Here is a 17,661-nt window from a genome sequence, read left to right as displayed (position 1 = left end):
AGCTAAAATTCAGTTAAAAGTTCTTGGGTTCTCGTAGCGCCTCATTCTTTTCAGCAAGACCTTTAAATATGACGTTCCGGCTCTTTTGATGAGACTTCTGTCTCGGAACTGGCTGCACACTGTCACACTTTCGCAAATTCGTAAGGACTGCTTCCCGCATTTATCGCCGTAAATTTTCATGACTGGTTCGCAATGACTTTTCCGCGACTGGAGGAAGTATTCACCGGAGTACCAGAGGTTGGTAAGAGGAGTGCGTCTTCCTGTCGGTGCAAGACTCTGTACCTCAACAGCAAGACGATAGCACGCAGATGGGTGGCACACTGAACTAAGGATCTTGACACGTCGCCTTGGCTGCCTTTTTATTTCCGCAACACCCATATGTTCTGGCACTCAGCAGAAAGACACCACCTTCACCAACTTCTGTAGTCAGAGGAGCGTGTCGTGGATATTCTGGACTACTTTATCTGCTGGGTAAGAGCGTTGTGGAAGTGATGGGCACTCAGAGAATACGTACAGGCAAGAAATTTAGCACTCGTAACACATCTTGTTCTCTCCAGTGCCAGCAAGATCGCGTATAATTCCGCGTCGAATACAATAAACTCGTGGAGCAAACGGAGCTTGAGGACACGACCAGGGAAATCAAGAGAGCAACCCAGGGAGACCCTCCATTTAGACCCATCTGTACATACAACTACAAAGTTGTGGTGCTCATTTAAAATGTCATACAACAATGGATAAGAACATATGCAGGAGAGCAACATCATCTGTACTGTACTAAATCTAAAACCACTCTGGGCCTTGTAGCGATAAGAATGGCAGGCCGATAAAACACTGGATTTGGGACTGAACTTCCCTTCGCACCAAGTGACTCCACAATCCCAAATGACCTACTTGCCCATAGGATGAGGCGTTCCATAGCTGGACGAGCAACAGTATTGTATGCTGGTGCATTGGGAGAAGTGAGGAACTTACATGCCTGAAGCACCATCTGTAGCTGCCACCAGATGATAAGTGGCAGTTCCCCGGCCTCAGCACAGAGTCTGGGTGTGGGAGTGGTGCCTGTGGTTAGCCTAATCCCTCATGGTGGAGTCAAAAATGAGGTCCAAAAAACTGCAAAATCGTCTACAAATATGGCACTGAATAGTACTCCCTGCTGTAGACGGGATGATGTTTATGGCTATGGGAAAGAGGGTAAAACAGTGCTCTGAGAAACATCATTCTCCTCCTCAAAATGATGCAACAGCATTTCACCAACTCGGGACCTAAAAAAGTGCTTAGATAGGAAGAACCATATGAAGATGGGTAGGTGGCCACGAAAGGTCCACTAGTGGAGTTGCCATAGAATATTGTGCCTCCTACTGGAGCAGTATCATGAACCTAAGAAAGTGCATAATACAGCTTCCACATGGAGAAAGGGCGGCGGTATGACGTCACAATTGTTAGATATGAAGTCCAACTGGGCGCTCTCTACAGTTGCAGGATAGTGGCAGAATGCTAGATCCTGGCTGGCATGGGCAGTAGTCGTTGCAAAATGGTCTGCCATCATTCAGATGATGTCTCTGAGCGTTGTTTGGAAACACCCTTGTTTCAACACTGCTGCTATTAGTTAACGACTGCGCTTACCCGAAATCATCCTGATAGCTTCTCATACTTTTGCAGAACAAGTGTAATAATTGATAAAATACGGCAAGGCGTAGTATGAACTTTTCTTGCTCTGTTTGTTGAGGTATCGAGCCTTGGTCCTTGCCACTCGAAAGGCTCTGAAGTTTTCGCCATTGGGCAGCACTTGAACCATTGCAGAGTTCCATATCTGATCCAGATTACTGAACCACACTCATTAATCCGCCAATGGATAAGCTGCCTCCAAAGATAATCTGAAGACTTTGGTATGGTGACGACAGCAGCATGGTGGATCAGTCATGTGATATGGTGCACCCACTCTTGGGTGCCGTTGCAGCATTCAAACACAACCTGCTGGCTGAACAGTGTCCAGACAGCTCTGTCGATCGAAGGCTGTGTCTTTCCACGGAGAGCTCCATCCAGTAGCTGAATCTGCAGTGGGAAGTGGTCACTGAAATGAATTCCCAATGAAGACAGTCCACTAGGGCTGGTGAGCAGAAACACAGGTCGATGGCTGAGGATGATCCAGTAGCAACACATAAATGAGTGGGAGTGCTTGTGTTAAGGATTCACAGCTCGTGAGACATCGTGAGACTCTCCAAAGCCGACCCCGAGGGCAAGTAGAGGTCAAGCCCCACAATACATGACGAGCACTGAAGTCTTCCAGTATGAGAATTGGTCAGGAGAGTTGTTTCAGTAGGAGAATTGGTCGGGAGAGTTGTTCTGTGAGATCTGATATAGCCTCAGAGTCTTCTGAACTCATTATTGTTCCAAAGTATTATGGGAGCCATCTGCCACTCAGATGGGGAAAGGAGCCCTCATTTGGTGGAGGCTCAGTCTTTGGGCGAGATGATTGCCCCAGTCTGACATCAAGGCTCATCTGCTCTGAAAAAGAATCACGAGGTCAGATAGGAAGATGTCAACACTGTCAGTCTATTTAATTCACGAGTCCATCCGTTGTTGACGCTTTGCTTTTGATTTTTTGGCTTCGCTAGACTACAGAACCACAATCACAGCTTTGGTAGCTCAGCAATGAAGGCAACCATAGCCTATTATGACGTTCTGGGAGGAAGTATGAGCTACAAAATAACTGCGCAGCACAAACATGGGTATTAGTGCTGATAATAGTAATCTCCGTCTGTGTAGCAGCACTGGTTTCTAAACTGCCTGTTGAGTACCTTTAGCAAAGTAGGAAGCGAATGGGGGGGGGGGCAAGGCCTCACAGATATTTTTGGCCTCATCATACATGATGCACTTTGTTGTTTTAAACTCATGTAGCTTACTTTCTTCAAGGAAGACACTGCAATTCCTACTCCAGAGAGGATGATTGATCCCTGGAGCAGTTTACACACTTCAGAGGAGATGAACAACCAACTCCTTCTTGGGCGGCCTTACCAAGTTTGCCACAAGTGGCTTCTCCCTTGCAACGAAGAGTAGTGTGCCCATAGTGTTGGCATTTAAAACAGTGCACTGGGTTGGGAACATAACGTCACATGCTTAGTCGAAGGCAACCTGCTTTGATGTGCGCTGGAAGTCAGTATAAACGAGTCTGATTTGATCATATCGTCATCCACCGTTTTCATTACGTTTTGTACAAAAGCAGTGCCTTCATTGGTCCATTCAGCTTTCAGTTCTTCTTAGGGGACATCCATCAGATCCCTGCAAGTCACAACATCTTTGCTGCTGTTCAAGATGGTGTGTATCTCAATTTCAATGTCATATTCTCCAAGGCTTTAAGCTATCTTCTGGTGCATCATTTGTTGGGAACTAGAGGTTTCAGCCAACAACGTCCCACTGCACAATAGCTTTTACCTGCAATGCCCACTAAACCATCCTGGCATTTGCCTGAAGCGATTTAAGGAAGTCATAGAAAACCTAAATCAGGATGTCCGGATGCAGTATTGAACCGCCGTCCTCTCGAATCCGGGTCCAGTGTGCTAGCCACTGCGCCACCTCACTCCGTTCCACTGGGAGGAATAGGAGAAAATTTCGAGGGTTCCATCTCGGTCCTATGAGCAGCAAGTCATACACTCCTGGAAATTGAAATAAGAACACCGTGAATTCATTGTCCCAGGAAGGGGAAACTTTATTGACACATTCCTGGGGTCGGATACATCACATGATCACACTGACAGAACCACAGGCACATAGACACAGGCAACAGAGCATGCACAATGTCGGCATTAGTACAGTGTATATCCACCTTTCGCAGCAATGCAGGCTGCTGTTCTCCCATGGAGACGATCGTAGAGATGCTGGATGTAGTCCTGTAGAACGGCTTGCCATGCCATTTCCACCTGGCGCCTCAGTTGGACCAGCGTTCGTGCTGGACGTGCAGACCGCGTGAGACGACGCTTCATCCAGTCCCAAACATGCTCAATGGGGGACAGATCCGGAGATCTTGCTGGCCAGGGTAGTTGACTTACACCTTCTAGAGCACGTTGGGTGGCACGGGATACATGCGGACGTGCATTGTCCTGTTGGAACAGCAAGTTCCCTTGCCGGTCTAGGAATAGTAGAACCATGGGTTCGATGACGGTTTGGATGTACCGTGCACTATACAGTGTCCCCTCGACGATCACCAGTGGTGTACGGCCAGTGTAGGAGATCGCTCCCCACACCATGATGCCGGGTGTTGGCCCTGTGTGCCTCCGTCGTATGCAGTCCTGATTGTGGCGCTCACCTGCACGGCGCCAAACACGCATACGATCATCATTGGCACCAAGGCAGAAGCGACTCTCATCGCTGAAGACGACACGTCTCCATTCGTCCCTCCATTCACGCCTGTCGCGACACCACTGGAGGCGGGCTGCACGATGTTGGGGCGTGAGCGGAAGACGGCCTAACGGTGTGCGGGACCGTAGCCCAGGTTCATGGAGACGGTTGCGAATGGTCCTCGCCGATACCCCAGGAGCAACAGTGTCCCTAATTTGCTGGGAAGTGGCGGTGCGGTCCCCTACGGCACTGCGTAGGATCCTACGGTCTTGGCATGCATCCGTGCGTCGCTGCGGTCCGGTCCCAGGTCGACGGGCACGTGCACCTTCCGCCGACCACTGGCGACAACATCGATGTACTGTGGAGACCTCACGCCCCACGTGTTGAGCAATTCGGCGGTACGTCCACCCAGCCTCCCGCATGCCCACTATACGCCCTCGCTCAAAGTCCGTCAACTGCACATACGGTTCACGTCCACGCTGTCGCGGCATGCTACCAGTGTTAAAGACTGCGATGGAGCTCCGTATGCCACGGCAAACTGACTGACACTGACGGCGGCGGTGCACAAATGCTGCGCAGCTATCGCCATTCGACGGCCAACACCGCGGTTCCTGGTGTGTCCGCTGTGCCGTGCGTGTGATCATTGCTTGTACAGCCCTCTCGCAGTGTCCGGAGCAAGTATGGTGGGTCTGACACACCGGTGTCAATGTGTTCTTTTTTCCATTTCCAGGAGTGTATAAGGGTTCACTCAGATGCAGCCCTGCTTGCCTGAGTAAGCCTTATTCAACACAAGTGCGGCAGTTTCCCCAGAGGTTACCCGCTAACAACTGTTTTACTTGTATCTCTTCAGCGCACAGGGTTTTTTTACAGGTTTTTATCATCATCTGAGTGGTCAAGATCCCCGTGCCCTGTGATACACAACGTGCCACAGCCGTGCTGCGCAGTGGTTGATGAAGCATGGATAGATATTATGGAAATGAGAACTGATGGCGCCTACGAGTCCTCGGGACTGCCAATCCCATACCCAGCAAACGAATGCTGAACCCCTGAGGGCACAGAAGCAGTTGTTGTGAAGGGAGTGGGGCAGTCTTGTAGCATATCCCCGATGTTATTCAAACCATACACTGAGCAAGCAGTAAAGGAAGCTAAGGAGAAATTCGAAAAAGGAATTAATATTCAGGGAGAAGAAATAAAGGCTTTGCAGTTTACTGATGACACTGTAATTTTGTCAGAGACAACCAAGGTCTTGGAAGAGCAGTTGAATGGAATGGATGGTGCCTTGAAAGGAGATTGTATGATGAGCATGAATGACAGTAAAACAAAGGTAATAGAATGTAGTCGGACTACATCAGGCAATGATAAAGGAATTAGATTCCGGATATGAGACACTAAAAGGAGCAGATGCATTTCGCCACTTGGGCAGCAAAATAACTGACGATGAGCGAAGTAGAGAGGATATGAACTGCAGACTGGCTATAGCAAAAAAAGCGTTTCTCAGAAAGCGAAATAAGTTAACATCGAATATAAATTTAAGGGTTAGGACTTTTTTCGTGAGTGTATCTGTTTGGAGTAAAGCCTGTACAGAGAGAAAATATGGGCGCTAATCCTTTCGGACAAGAAAAGAATAGCAGCTTTTGAAATATGATGCTCAGAAGGGAAGATTAGGTGGGTAAATTTGATAACTACTTAGTTGGTGAAAGGGATTTGCGAAAAGAAGTTTATGGGCCATCTGAGTGAAAGAAGGGATCTATTGATAGGACACATCCTAAGGCATAAAACAATAGTCAGTTTGGTAATGAAGGGGAATATGAAGGGGCGAGGGAGGAAAAAACTGTAGATGGAGACCAAGATATGACAATAGTAAGCGGCTTCAATTGAATCTACGACGGCCATACTGAAAGTAATGAGCAAAAATTCTTACAATTTTCAGTCCTAAATTTCTAAGAGAAACCAAGAATCTCATCGTATGTACATACTATGTCTGTTTTCAACATAGACTCCGTGTCTTTGCACACAATTTCCCCGATTGGTCTGCTAGTTTCAAAACACCCTTACAACTGAACTCCATTCCAACTTCTCAGAGACCTGTTGTACTGCTTGCCAAACATCCGGCACCATCGCAGCGCTGGTGTCGTACTTGTTCCTTAACAGAACGGGAAAAATGGGAGTCGGAGGGTGCCAAGACAGAATTTTTGTGAGGTTTGTTGGATACCTCTGGATGAGGGTTGTTTTCTGAGGTTTTTTGTCTTTGGTCAATAAATGTGTGACCCAATGGGCACAAACTTTTCGATAACCTAAGCTTTCAACCATTTCTTCATTTCACTGTGTCCTACAGCAGTTTTCCAGCGACAATTTTTGGAAACGATATTGGAAAAAGCATATTCCCGATTAGATAACATGAAACTGTAATGTCTTAATCGTGAATCTTTCAATAAAAATTAAAAATCACGTGTCAATGGCAACCGCCTTCGATCATATCTATATCATCATCAGAAATGCAATAATTGAACTATATTTGTGTCGTTTTAAGTGTCATCGATCTGACATGTGTTGAGACATTTCTTCGTCATTTATGCAATTTCATCATCGAGTTTTAGGTTTTATACTTTCAAAGCTACGATACTGATCGTCATTCATCAATCCCTGCCTCCATGGTGACCGATAGCGTCCTTCTGCCGCTACATCTCTGGCATTGGTTGGTTGGTTAGTTGGATTTGGGGAGTAAAAGGACTAAACAGCTTGGTTATCAGTCCCTTTTCCTGTATTTTCACAGGTCTCGGATGAAAACCATACCCCAAAAGAATCAGATCACCTAAAATCTGGGAAAGGAGCAAAATGCGCAAAACGAACTGTGTAACCACACAGAAGGAGAAAACGAAAGAAACAAGCCAAAACTGAAAATATCAACTAAAAGGGAAAAAAAAGAGGCAGAAGGTGTTAAGACAATATAGCAGATGGCCTAGACTGGCTGATCGCAAGCATAAAAAAAGGATGAGCCAGCCACTCTGCAACACACTAAAATCCTCCAGCCTAAAGACCCAAAGCAAGAGAAACACAGATAGTGAAACGACGAACAGCAAACTGAAGAAACAGTATCAGAAAGACCGATGAAAAATAAAAATTCGCAGGTAGGGCGAAGGCCTGGGAGATAAGGCCAGGCGCCCACTCTTAGACTGAATCATAAAAATCGTCCTCTCGTAGAAAACTTAAAACTAGATCAGCCGTTGAGGCATTGTCACCTAACACTGTCTGGCGCGCCGTATTCCTCGCCACTGGCGCCACTCATCCAGAAATTCGACTCTACTGTCTCCATGGCAACGGATGGAGTCTATCTTTATCTTTGCTTAGATGTCTCAGTTTGAACTTTCACGCAGTGACCGTAGATGGCAGTTTAGCGTTTTTATAACCAATTCTATTGGATGTTCAAGCACGTTTGTAGTTATTTTTGCCGATGCAAAGTAATTACTACTACGGCCAGCTTACATTTATGTAATCATTCATATTATATTTTATTTGTATCTAGGCTGATATTTTACGTTTTCACATACGGCATCATCATATATTAAGCCCTACTGGCTCCCGATGAGGTCATGCAGCAGGCGAGGGTCGGAGCTTTCACTGTATAACGCGTAGCGTTTTGACGCTGTTTAGCTGTGGCCGGGGATGTCTTCCGACATTCGTCAGTGATCAGCTCGTCGTTTCTGCCCACCACGTAATGGTACAAAAGCCCTTTCCGTTTTATTATATTGTGTATCCATATTTTATTACGTAGGTAAATTGTATAATATTGGTACCTGTTACCCTCTAAGGAGAATTACTTTTTCTTCCAGAGACATGGTCTCAAGATGAGGTACATATGATAGAAATCGGATACCATTGACATGTAATTTTTAATAAAAAAATTGTGATCAAGACTGATTACTTTTTCAGACCCTTTCTTTGTTGCGTTCTGTGGAGCCACTTAAACCGTGACCGCTACAAGACTCATCTTGGATATCGTGTTTCCACTTTTGAAATGTTACACCAATCTCCTAACATTGCTGTCAGCCAAGCAGACACATCTCCAAGAGCACGTTGATGGCTGAGGTGGATTTAAGCAGCACATTTTCCCTCTTTGACAAGGAATAAAATGACAGAACGCTATCGAAACGAAACACTGATGTCGGCCATTTTGGAAGTACTGCCTGCGGTCATCTGACAGGCGCTAATGACGTCACATTATAGTAATGCGTGAAATAAAGTATTTAGATTACGATGTCACAGTTGTTTTATTACATCGTTAGAACTGGAATTTTAGCAATTTGTTGCTCACGACTTTCAGTATGTCAGAGAAGAGGCGGCTTGCACGAGATAGACTAGCTTGGAGAGCTGCTTCAAAACCAGTCTTCGCACTGAACACAAAAACAATATGAATGACTACTACCATTAAAAACAGTAACAAAACATGTAAAGATACTTACGGATCCAAGTTGTATTCATAAGCGCCGACAGGAGTTCTCTCTTGTACGTAGTTGAGATTATAATCGATCATGATTCCAATAACGTTGTCCAACTCTTGCTTTTCCGTTTTACTGTACAGCTGGATGTTGACCTGAAGGAGAAATGGAGATTAATTCACTTCTTTAGCAAAATTCGGAAATTTATCGTGATAACTGCACTGATATTACCAATTTAAGACAGTGTCCTGAAACTTCTAGTGTCACCAATATTGTGCTTGCCACGCCATCCCTGCTGCCTCAGCGACCGTAGGTACGAAAGATATTAAATTAAATACTAGTCGTAATCAGTCATTACTGTTGCTGATTGTGTGTTTTTTAAGGAGATTAAGCATCTAAGATCATCAGTCTGCTATTCATCCTTCATGACGAAAATCAATGTACCCCATCTGTCTGCATCTACAGTCTATGTGAAAGGGTAAAAAAGCTTTTCTAAATATTCGCGTGAGTGTATCTCAGGCGAAACTTCGGTACTAGCCCGGTATTATTATTATTATTATTATTATTATTATTATTATATACTCCTGGGTACAATATTCTGAAGGTAAAAATAATTCCTTCTGTGGACCCCCACGTGGGGATTACTCAAAAGATTGTCGCTGTCAGACAAAACAGATCCATTCTACGAGTCGGAGCATGGATGTAACATTTTTTGAATCGTGGGGTAGGTTAGAGAACCTGGAAAGATGAATGAGGAAGTCGAACTTACGTATAATGAGAATTTGTGAAGTTTTGTGGCAGGAAGAATACGATTTCTCGTCAGATAAGCACATGTTTATAACACAAAATGTAAGTAGGGGTAGTGCAAGAGTAGTTCTAGTAACAAACAAGAAAATAGTAATGTGGGTAAACAACTATAAACAAAATATTGAACGGATCATCAGAGCCAAGATAGAAATAAAGCCAAGACCTGCCGCTTTAGTAAAAGTACACTTGTTTTATAATGTGCGGATGATGTAGAGATTGGAAAGAAGTTATTCAGTGTATTAAGGAACACGAAAATTTTATTATACTGGGCGACTAGCATTCCACATTAGGAAAATGTAGAGATGGAAAAACAGCAGGACGACATGGACTGGTGGGAAGGAATGAAAGAGAAAGTCGCTTGATAGAATTTAGAACAGAGCACAATAAAGAAGGTTGTGTATTTGGACGAGACTTGGAGACGCAAGAAGGTTTCAGATAGACTACGTATCGGTAAAATTGGAAGTTGGAGTTTAATCGTCCACTAAGAGGTCATTAATGGATGAGCACAAGCTCAACTGGACAAGCATGGAGAAGGAAACCAACAGTGCCCTTTCCAAAGGAACCTACTCAGAATTTCCCTTCAGTTACGTCTGAAAATTTACTTTTTCTTTCATCAGTCTTCTGGCTAGTTTGATGCGGTCCTCAATTATTTGTTGTTCATATTCCAATCTCCGTCCTGTTTTGCACGTTTTACCCTCTACGGCTCCCTGCATTACCATGGAAGTGGCGCACTGATGCCTTAAAGTTTCTCCTTTGATTCAGTCCCTTTTCGTGACAGTGTAAAATCTGGAAATTTGTGATAAGGTCTTATGGGACCAAACTGCTGAGGTCATCGGTCCCTAAAGCCTATACACTACTTAACCTAACTTAAAACTAACTTACACTATGGACAACACACATACCCATGCCCGAGGGAGGTCTCGAACCTCCGACGGGGGGAGCCCCACGAAACGTGACAAGGCGCGCAAGACCACGCGGCTACTCAATGCGACCGTGACATTGTTTCCCACACATTTCCTTTCCCGCCGATTCTGTAAAGAACCTTTTCATCACCCCAATAAATTTTCAGCACCCTTATGTAATACCACATCTCAAACGCTTAGATTCAGTTCTATTCTAGATTTCCCACATTCCACGATTCACTTCCTTACAGTAATGCGCTGGTTCGCATACGTACTATGCAGGAAATTTCTATTTCAAATTATGGCCTATGTTTGACACTAGGAGATTCCTTTGGCGAGTAGTGCACACTCTGCGTGCTCTAGTCTGGTTCATAGATCTTTGCTTCGTCTGCCACGTGTTATTTTGCTTCCAAAGCAGCATAATTCATCCACTTCGTCTACTGTGTGGCTCTGAACAAATTTTGATGTTAAAATGTATCGTTAATCTCATTTCGGCATTTTTGGTGGTTTACTCCTTGCTCTTAGGTCGGGGTCAGTAGACTATTCACTTCGTACAACAACTCCTTAATTTTTTCAAGTTTTTCACTCTGAATTTTCATCTAATTTCTGCACCATTTTCTAAAAATGTTCTTCCATTGTTTTTCAAATATATAAGTTCGACGGTAAAGGGAAAAAACATCGGCAATACTGAACATGTGGTATCAACTGCCTGTTTTGACTCATGACCTAATCAAAACGGCGAATTTAGAACAGTTCTAAAAATCCAATATGCGTAAAATACACGGAATAACCAGAATTATAGTTATTCTAATGACATTTCCCTCTTTGTCTACGCCAACTCGCAACCAAATTGTCATATTCCAAACTAAGAGACTACAATTTATACTACAAAAATAAAGTAGGAGCAAAATAAATAATTTCAGTGTTGAAAGTTCCATCTCCGTTTGCGCAAGAACCACGTCACAAGCCACAGTATCATTGAGTCGTGGATCATCGCAGATGTCTGGTTTTTATAGGCTCAACCGACCCCAGTACAAGATAGGGTGTTGCCGCGTAGTATTATGTACAAAACAACAGACTTGAGTTAGAAGTATACTTACATTACCCTATGTTGCAAGGAATTAATTTACGTCTGTGACTGTAACAATGTAAATTTCCTTAAACGTTCCCCCTCAGTTGAAGGGTAGATCTATTAATAGTAGAGAGACTTAGGTAATGGTTACCCATAAACATTGAAGGTAAATAGTGGCTGCTTGACCCTTAAAAAAACGAAGAATAATAGTGGATAAGTTAATAAATATTCAATAATCACACTGTGTAATATGTGCAACGATTTAAATACTGGGTGTCCATAGAGTCCCTTTACAAATTCAAATGGCTCTGAGCACTATGGGACTTAATATCTGTGGTCGTCAGTCCCCTAGAACTTAGAACTACTTGAACCTAACTAAACTAAGGACATCACACACACCCATTCCCGAGGCAGCATTCGAACCTGCGACCGTAGCGGTCACGCGGTTCCAGACTGTAGCGCCTAGAACCGCACGGCCACACCGGCCGGCAGTCCCTTTACAACTTCAAGATTTCATTACAACGGCAGTTGTTGAAATATTTTAACAAAATTTCTTTTACTGTAATCACTGTTTACTAAAGTTTTTATATATACTAAAATTCTGTGTTTCAGATACTCTGTTGATCGAAGGAACTTAATCTCTATAAAATGCCAACTCCTCAAGAGAAGGCACAATGTGGGTCCTGGTTTATAGAGACAAAATCGGATGTTCAGACTCAACGAAACTTCAGAACGAAGTATGGAAGAGATCCACCTTCGCGCCGTTCAATCCCTGCATGGCACAAAAAGTTTGTGGAGAGAGGGATAGTGTTGGATAAAGGGAGGAGCGGGCGACCAAGAACATCCGAGGAAAACATTGATGGCGTTTTAAATGTTTTCACTCGTTCACCTACGAAGTCCATCCGCACTGCTGTCAGACAGCTGCAACTATCATGTTCAACTGTGTATAATGTCCTCCAAAAGAACTTACGGTTGTACGCTTACAAAGAACAACTGTTACAGACACTTGTGCCAAATGACAAGCCAAAACGAACAGAGTTTGCACTCAACGTGCTGGAACGCCTTTCGGAGGATGAAGCATTCCTCAAGCGAGTTTGTTTCAGCGACGCGGCAACTTTTCATTAAACAGACACAATGTGAGAATCTGGGGATCTGAACACTCACATGTGACTAGGGAGCTTCACTGGGATAGTCCAAAAGTGAATGTGTGGTGTGGAGTCATGTGCAACCGAATAATTGGTCCATTTTTCTTCAACGAGTCAACAATTACTGCAGATGTTTACCTCGACCTTATGACCGAATATGTAGCGCCACAACTGACTGATTTACAACCAACTATCATTTTGAAGCAAGATGGTGAGCCATCACATTGGGGACTGCATGTTCGTGTGTTCTTCAATGAAACATTTCGAGGCAGATGGATTGGGAGGGATGGGCCAGTTCCTTGGTCACCGCGTTCGCCATCACTCCCTTGGACTTTTTTTATGGGGGCATATAAAAGATACCATGTATCAAACACAAATACGGGACACTGCTGACTTGAAGCTAAGGATTCGTAATCCAATTGCCACCATTGATGACGCTATGCTACAGCGAACATGGCAAGGAATCGAGTACCGTCTTGATGTGTTTCGTGCAACTAACGGCGCCCATATAGAGGTCTATAAACAGTGTCAAAAAACTTTTATTTCAACAACTGAGGTTTTAATAATATTTTGAACTTGTAAAGGGACTTTATGGACACCCTGTATACTTTTAAAAAACTGTCTTTACTCATACTGTATACAGTCGAATCTTTGGCTTTCTCTACTCACCAAACTGTAAAGAACTGTGTGGGAAAGTATGAACGGATAGTGCTGTATCAGATACGGGTATATTTCTTACAAAATGTCAGGAAAGATATCCCTGTGATTATCTGAATAACGTAGCGCATTTAAAGAGGATAGTGCATACCAATATAAATTAATACTTCAGGACATGGGCTACAATATTTCCAAGCTGAAGCACATTGGCACACCTGACAAAAATGTTTTCGCATTTCACAGGAATCTGTAATTAACAACTGATGTTTAGGGTCTTACAACAAGAATGCAAGATCTGAACTTTGCGCCATTCTGGCTGTCAATCGAGAGGTCCATAATTGTGACATGTCGATATTCGACAGACAGGAGTTAATAAAAATGGAGCGCTTCACGATACAAGAACGTGTCCTTTTTGTTAAATATTATGGTGATACGATTCGTATAGTGTATTTTAAGTAAAAATAATGTCCCAAAACCATCAACTGTGAGAAGAATACTTAAAAATTTCGGAAGTACATGTTCAGAAGTTGGTGGAAACACCTGAAGCGTGCTCGTAGTTGTTCAGGAACAAAAATAGCGGCAGTTCGGAGAAGTGTCGTCAAGAGTCCAGTTCGTCATCTGACACAAGAACTGGGCATTTCAACGGTCACTCTCCACCGTATTCTCACTGAAGATTTGCATCCCCGAACTTACAAGATCTGTCTGGCTCAACAGCTTCTTCCAGCAGACCATGCGCAGTGAAGAGAGTTCACCAATGAATCACTGACGAACAAGAGCTGAACAGCGATTTCGTGGACATTATTATCTTCAGCGCAAGTCCCGTTTTGCCTTCGATAGCATCGTTAATAGTCTGAGCTACCGTATTTTGGACACACATAATCCATTAATGATTCATGAAGACAAAAAAGAAAAAAAAACATGCATCCCCAACGTGTCACTGTTTAGAATTTTGAGCCCATTTTTCTTTCAAATTGAGACAGGTGCTCCATTAACAAATGGCTCTGGGCACTATGGGACTTAACATCGGAGGTCATCAGTCCCTAGAACTTAGAACTACTTAAACCTAACTAACCTAAGGACATCACACACGCCCATACCCGAGGTAGGATTCGAACCTGCGACCGTAGCAGTCGCGCGGTTCCGGTCTGAAGCGCCTAGAACCGCTCGGCCACCGCGGCCGGCGATGCATTAACAGTTTATGGCGAACGTTATCGTAACATGATAACCCAGTTCTTTGTGCTCAATAAGAAGATATTGCTCTTGAAGAAGCGTAGCAAAGAGCTGCTGTTAAAATGTCCAAGTGGTGTGCATGATGGCGAATAAAAGCACCTGAAGTGTCCCGTTTTGGGATTAGAAAGTGTGAGAAGAAGTCGACAAAGCACTGAAAGAACTCAAGAGGAAACATGCAGTAGACAACATCACTTCAGCATTACTGAGATCCTTGGAAGAAACAGCCAATACAAAATTGCTCCGCGTATTGCCACGGTATATGACACAAGCGACAGACCCTCAGGTTTCAAGAGGAATGTAATGGTTCCAACTCCAAAGAAGGCAGATGTTGATAGTTGTGAATACTGCCGAACTACCCGTTTAATAATACACGTTGTAAAATACTGACGAGAATTATTTACAGAAGAATTAAAGAACTGGCAGATACCGACCTTGAGAAGATAAGTTTGGATTCCGGAACACGTGAAGCGGTAATGACTCTAAGACTTGGCTCAGAAGGTGGGATAAAGAAAGGAGGACCTATTTTTACGGCATTTGTAGATTTGGAGAAAACTTTTGATACTGCAGCCTGGACCATACACTGAAATTTTGAAGGTGGCAGCGATAAAGTACAGGGAGTGAGATGTTATTTAGAACTTATACAGAAACCAGACATCAAGTATAATAGTCAAAGGACAGGAAGGAGAAGCAGTAGTTGAGAAGTGAGACAAGGTGTTACCGTACTACCAATGTTATTCGATCTGTACAGGGAGCAGAAACAAAAACTCTGCGGTTTGCCGGCGACAAAGAAGATGGAGGAGCGGCTGAAGTGAATGGATGGTGTCTTGAAAAGAGATAATAAGATAAACATCAATAAAGGTAAAACAAGAGTAGTATATCGTAGTTAAATTAAACCAGAGGAAATTAAATTACGAAAAGAGACATTAAAAGTAAAAGAAGAAGTTTACAATTTGGGCAGTAGAAAGGCTGATGATGGGCCGAAGTAGAAAGGACATAAAATGCAGACTGGCAATAGCAATCTAATATCCATTTGAGTGTTGGGAAGTCCCTTCTGATGGTATTTGTATGGAGTGTAGAATTGTATGGAAATGAAACGTGGCGTGGTGCTGTAGAAGAATATTGAAGATTTAACTGGCAGATCGAATAACAGGTGCGGAGTCGCGTAACTGAATTGGGGAAAAAAAGAAAATTATAGCACAAGCTGACTAAAAGAAGGGACGTGTTGACAGAACACATCCTAACGCATAAAGGAATTAACAGCTTTATAATGGAATGAAGTGTATGGAGTAAAAATTGTAGAGGGATACCGAGGGATGAGTTCAAAATGCGGATTCAAATGGATGTAGGCTGCCGTCGGCTTTATCCGGACATGTTCGGATTTTTACGGCCGTGTCTGTCCAAGTTCACTGTCGGAATAAAAATGGTACACACTTTTAGAGATTTCCAGCTCACTCAAGTTTTATTGATGCAACAGTACATTTGGAGTACAGATCAATAGCAAAAGCGATTTTGAGGCACCATCAGGATGAAACAAGTACATGGCGGCAATTCAGGAATTGAAATCCAGTCGATCGTGCAGATGGCGAATTCCGTCCTGGGATACATTATGCCACGCGTGCTCGACCTGTTCACATAGTTCTGTAAGAATTGTTGGCTGCAGAGTCACACGAGTCATTCTCGGTCCACCATATCTCCCACAAGCTCATTTGGAGACAAGTCCGGAGATCGTGCTGGCCAGGCAAGTTGCTTCGCGTCTTGCAGAGCACGTTGAGTTTCATGGGTAGTGTGTGGGCGAGCATTATCTTCCTGTTGCAAGAATGGCCAAATAACGGGTCCAACAATATTCTGCACCTACCGAGCTCTGGTTAAAGTCTACTCCAGAAACACTAAAAGTGAACGAGAGTTGTAGGTTATCGCAACCCAGACCATAAGAACTGGGATGGGGCCAGTGTGTCCTGAATGAATTCACTCTAATAGACAGGGCTCACCAGGTTTACGTCGTACGGGGAAACGACCACCACTTGCGTGCAGGCAGAGTTTACTTTCATCGCTGAAGACCACAGCGCGCCATTCCACCTCCAAAGTGATCCTCCGGCGGCACCAGTCGATCCGTGCAACTCGATGCTGCAGCGTGAGTGGAAGACGCGCTAGAGGTGTGCGTGCCCGTAGTCCCACTGCTCGTAACTGGTTCATTACAGTACGTGTTGACACATCTGGGCTCACAAACCCTCTCATCTGTGCTGTTGTAGCTGCAAGATCTGCCACTGCTGCGCTTACAATACGACTCTGGCGAGTGCCTGTGCTGCGTGAACGTCGAGAACCACCTCTACGCGCGTACGAACGCTCACGTGACCACTGGCACCAACATCGTTATACAACGGACGCAACACGTCCAATCTGTGTGGAAATTCTCAGAAAGGATCATCCCGCTACTTTGAAGGCCAACAATTTGACCCCTTTCAAACACGTCAGTTGGCTGTAGGAGGCACGAGTGCGTCTCAGTGGCATGGTTGCCTGCTTGCTTCACACGTCTGCACCACACTGAGCCTTCTGGTTGTGAGCGTCCCCTTTACAGGGGAGACACAGATGGCGCTCTTGTAGTTGTGCCGCTACGCTACTTTGGAACCATTATCAGCACATTGTAGGGAAGCAGCCTACTCATGCTGTAGTAAATTCACATCAGTTTCCATTGTGTGCCAGCCAGTCTGCTGTAACTAGCTCTGACGTCATAAATGTTGCGCAATACCTTAAAAATCAAGCAAACGACCTAAAACTTTTCTAGCATGTCAGTAATAATACTAAATTAACGTGTGTTAAATATCAGTTCGATAACTTCAGCCATTTTCGAAATTTGGACGTTTTTCTGAAAAAATCATTGGCGCAACAGAAAAGAGCTAGAGACTTCAAAATTTATATTTAGATTCATCTTTCATAATGATTTAATAAAAACAGTACTTTGGATTTCACAAATTAAGATTTTAGTGGAAATTCATGATTTTCTGGTTTTCATCTCAAAACTGAAGGAAGCAAGATAGATTAAGTAGGCTAATAAATAAGGCTAGGATGTTTAGATTTAA

At 43.9% G+C, this 17,661-nt stretch overlaps 1 protein-coding gene across 2 annotated transcripts in view; it reads right to left on the bottom strand.

Annotated features, from left to right (window-relative positions):
• Positions 1-17,661, bottom strand: part of LOC126457060 (chromosome transmission fidelity protein 18 homolog) — a 485,881-nt gene that overhangs the window by 293,601 nt on the left and 174,619 nt on the right. For both annotated transcript variants that reach the window (XM_050093058.1, XM_050093059.1), the window contains exon 17: positions 8,796-8,926. In XM_050093058.1, the coding sequence (XP_049949015.1) occupies positions 8,796-8,926 (131 nt within the window). The remainder of the gene's footprint in view (positions 1-8,795; positions 8,927-17,661) is intronic.

This window comes from Schistocerca serialis, chromosome 2 (assembly GCF_023864345.2).
Source record: "Schistocerca serialis cubense isolate TAMUIC-IGC-003099 chromosome 2, iqSchSeri2.2, whole genome shotgun sequence".
NCBI classification, from domain to species: Eukaryota; Metazoa; Arthropoda; class Insecta; order Orthoptera; family Acrididae; genus Schistocerca; species Schistocerca serialis.
The sequence above is the reverse complement of the archived record's forward strand: the minus strand, read 5'-3'. Positions and strand labels throughout refer to the sequence as shown.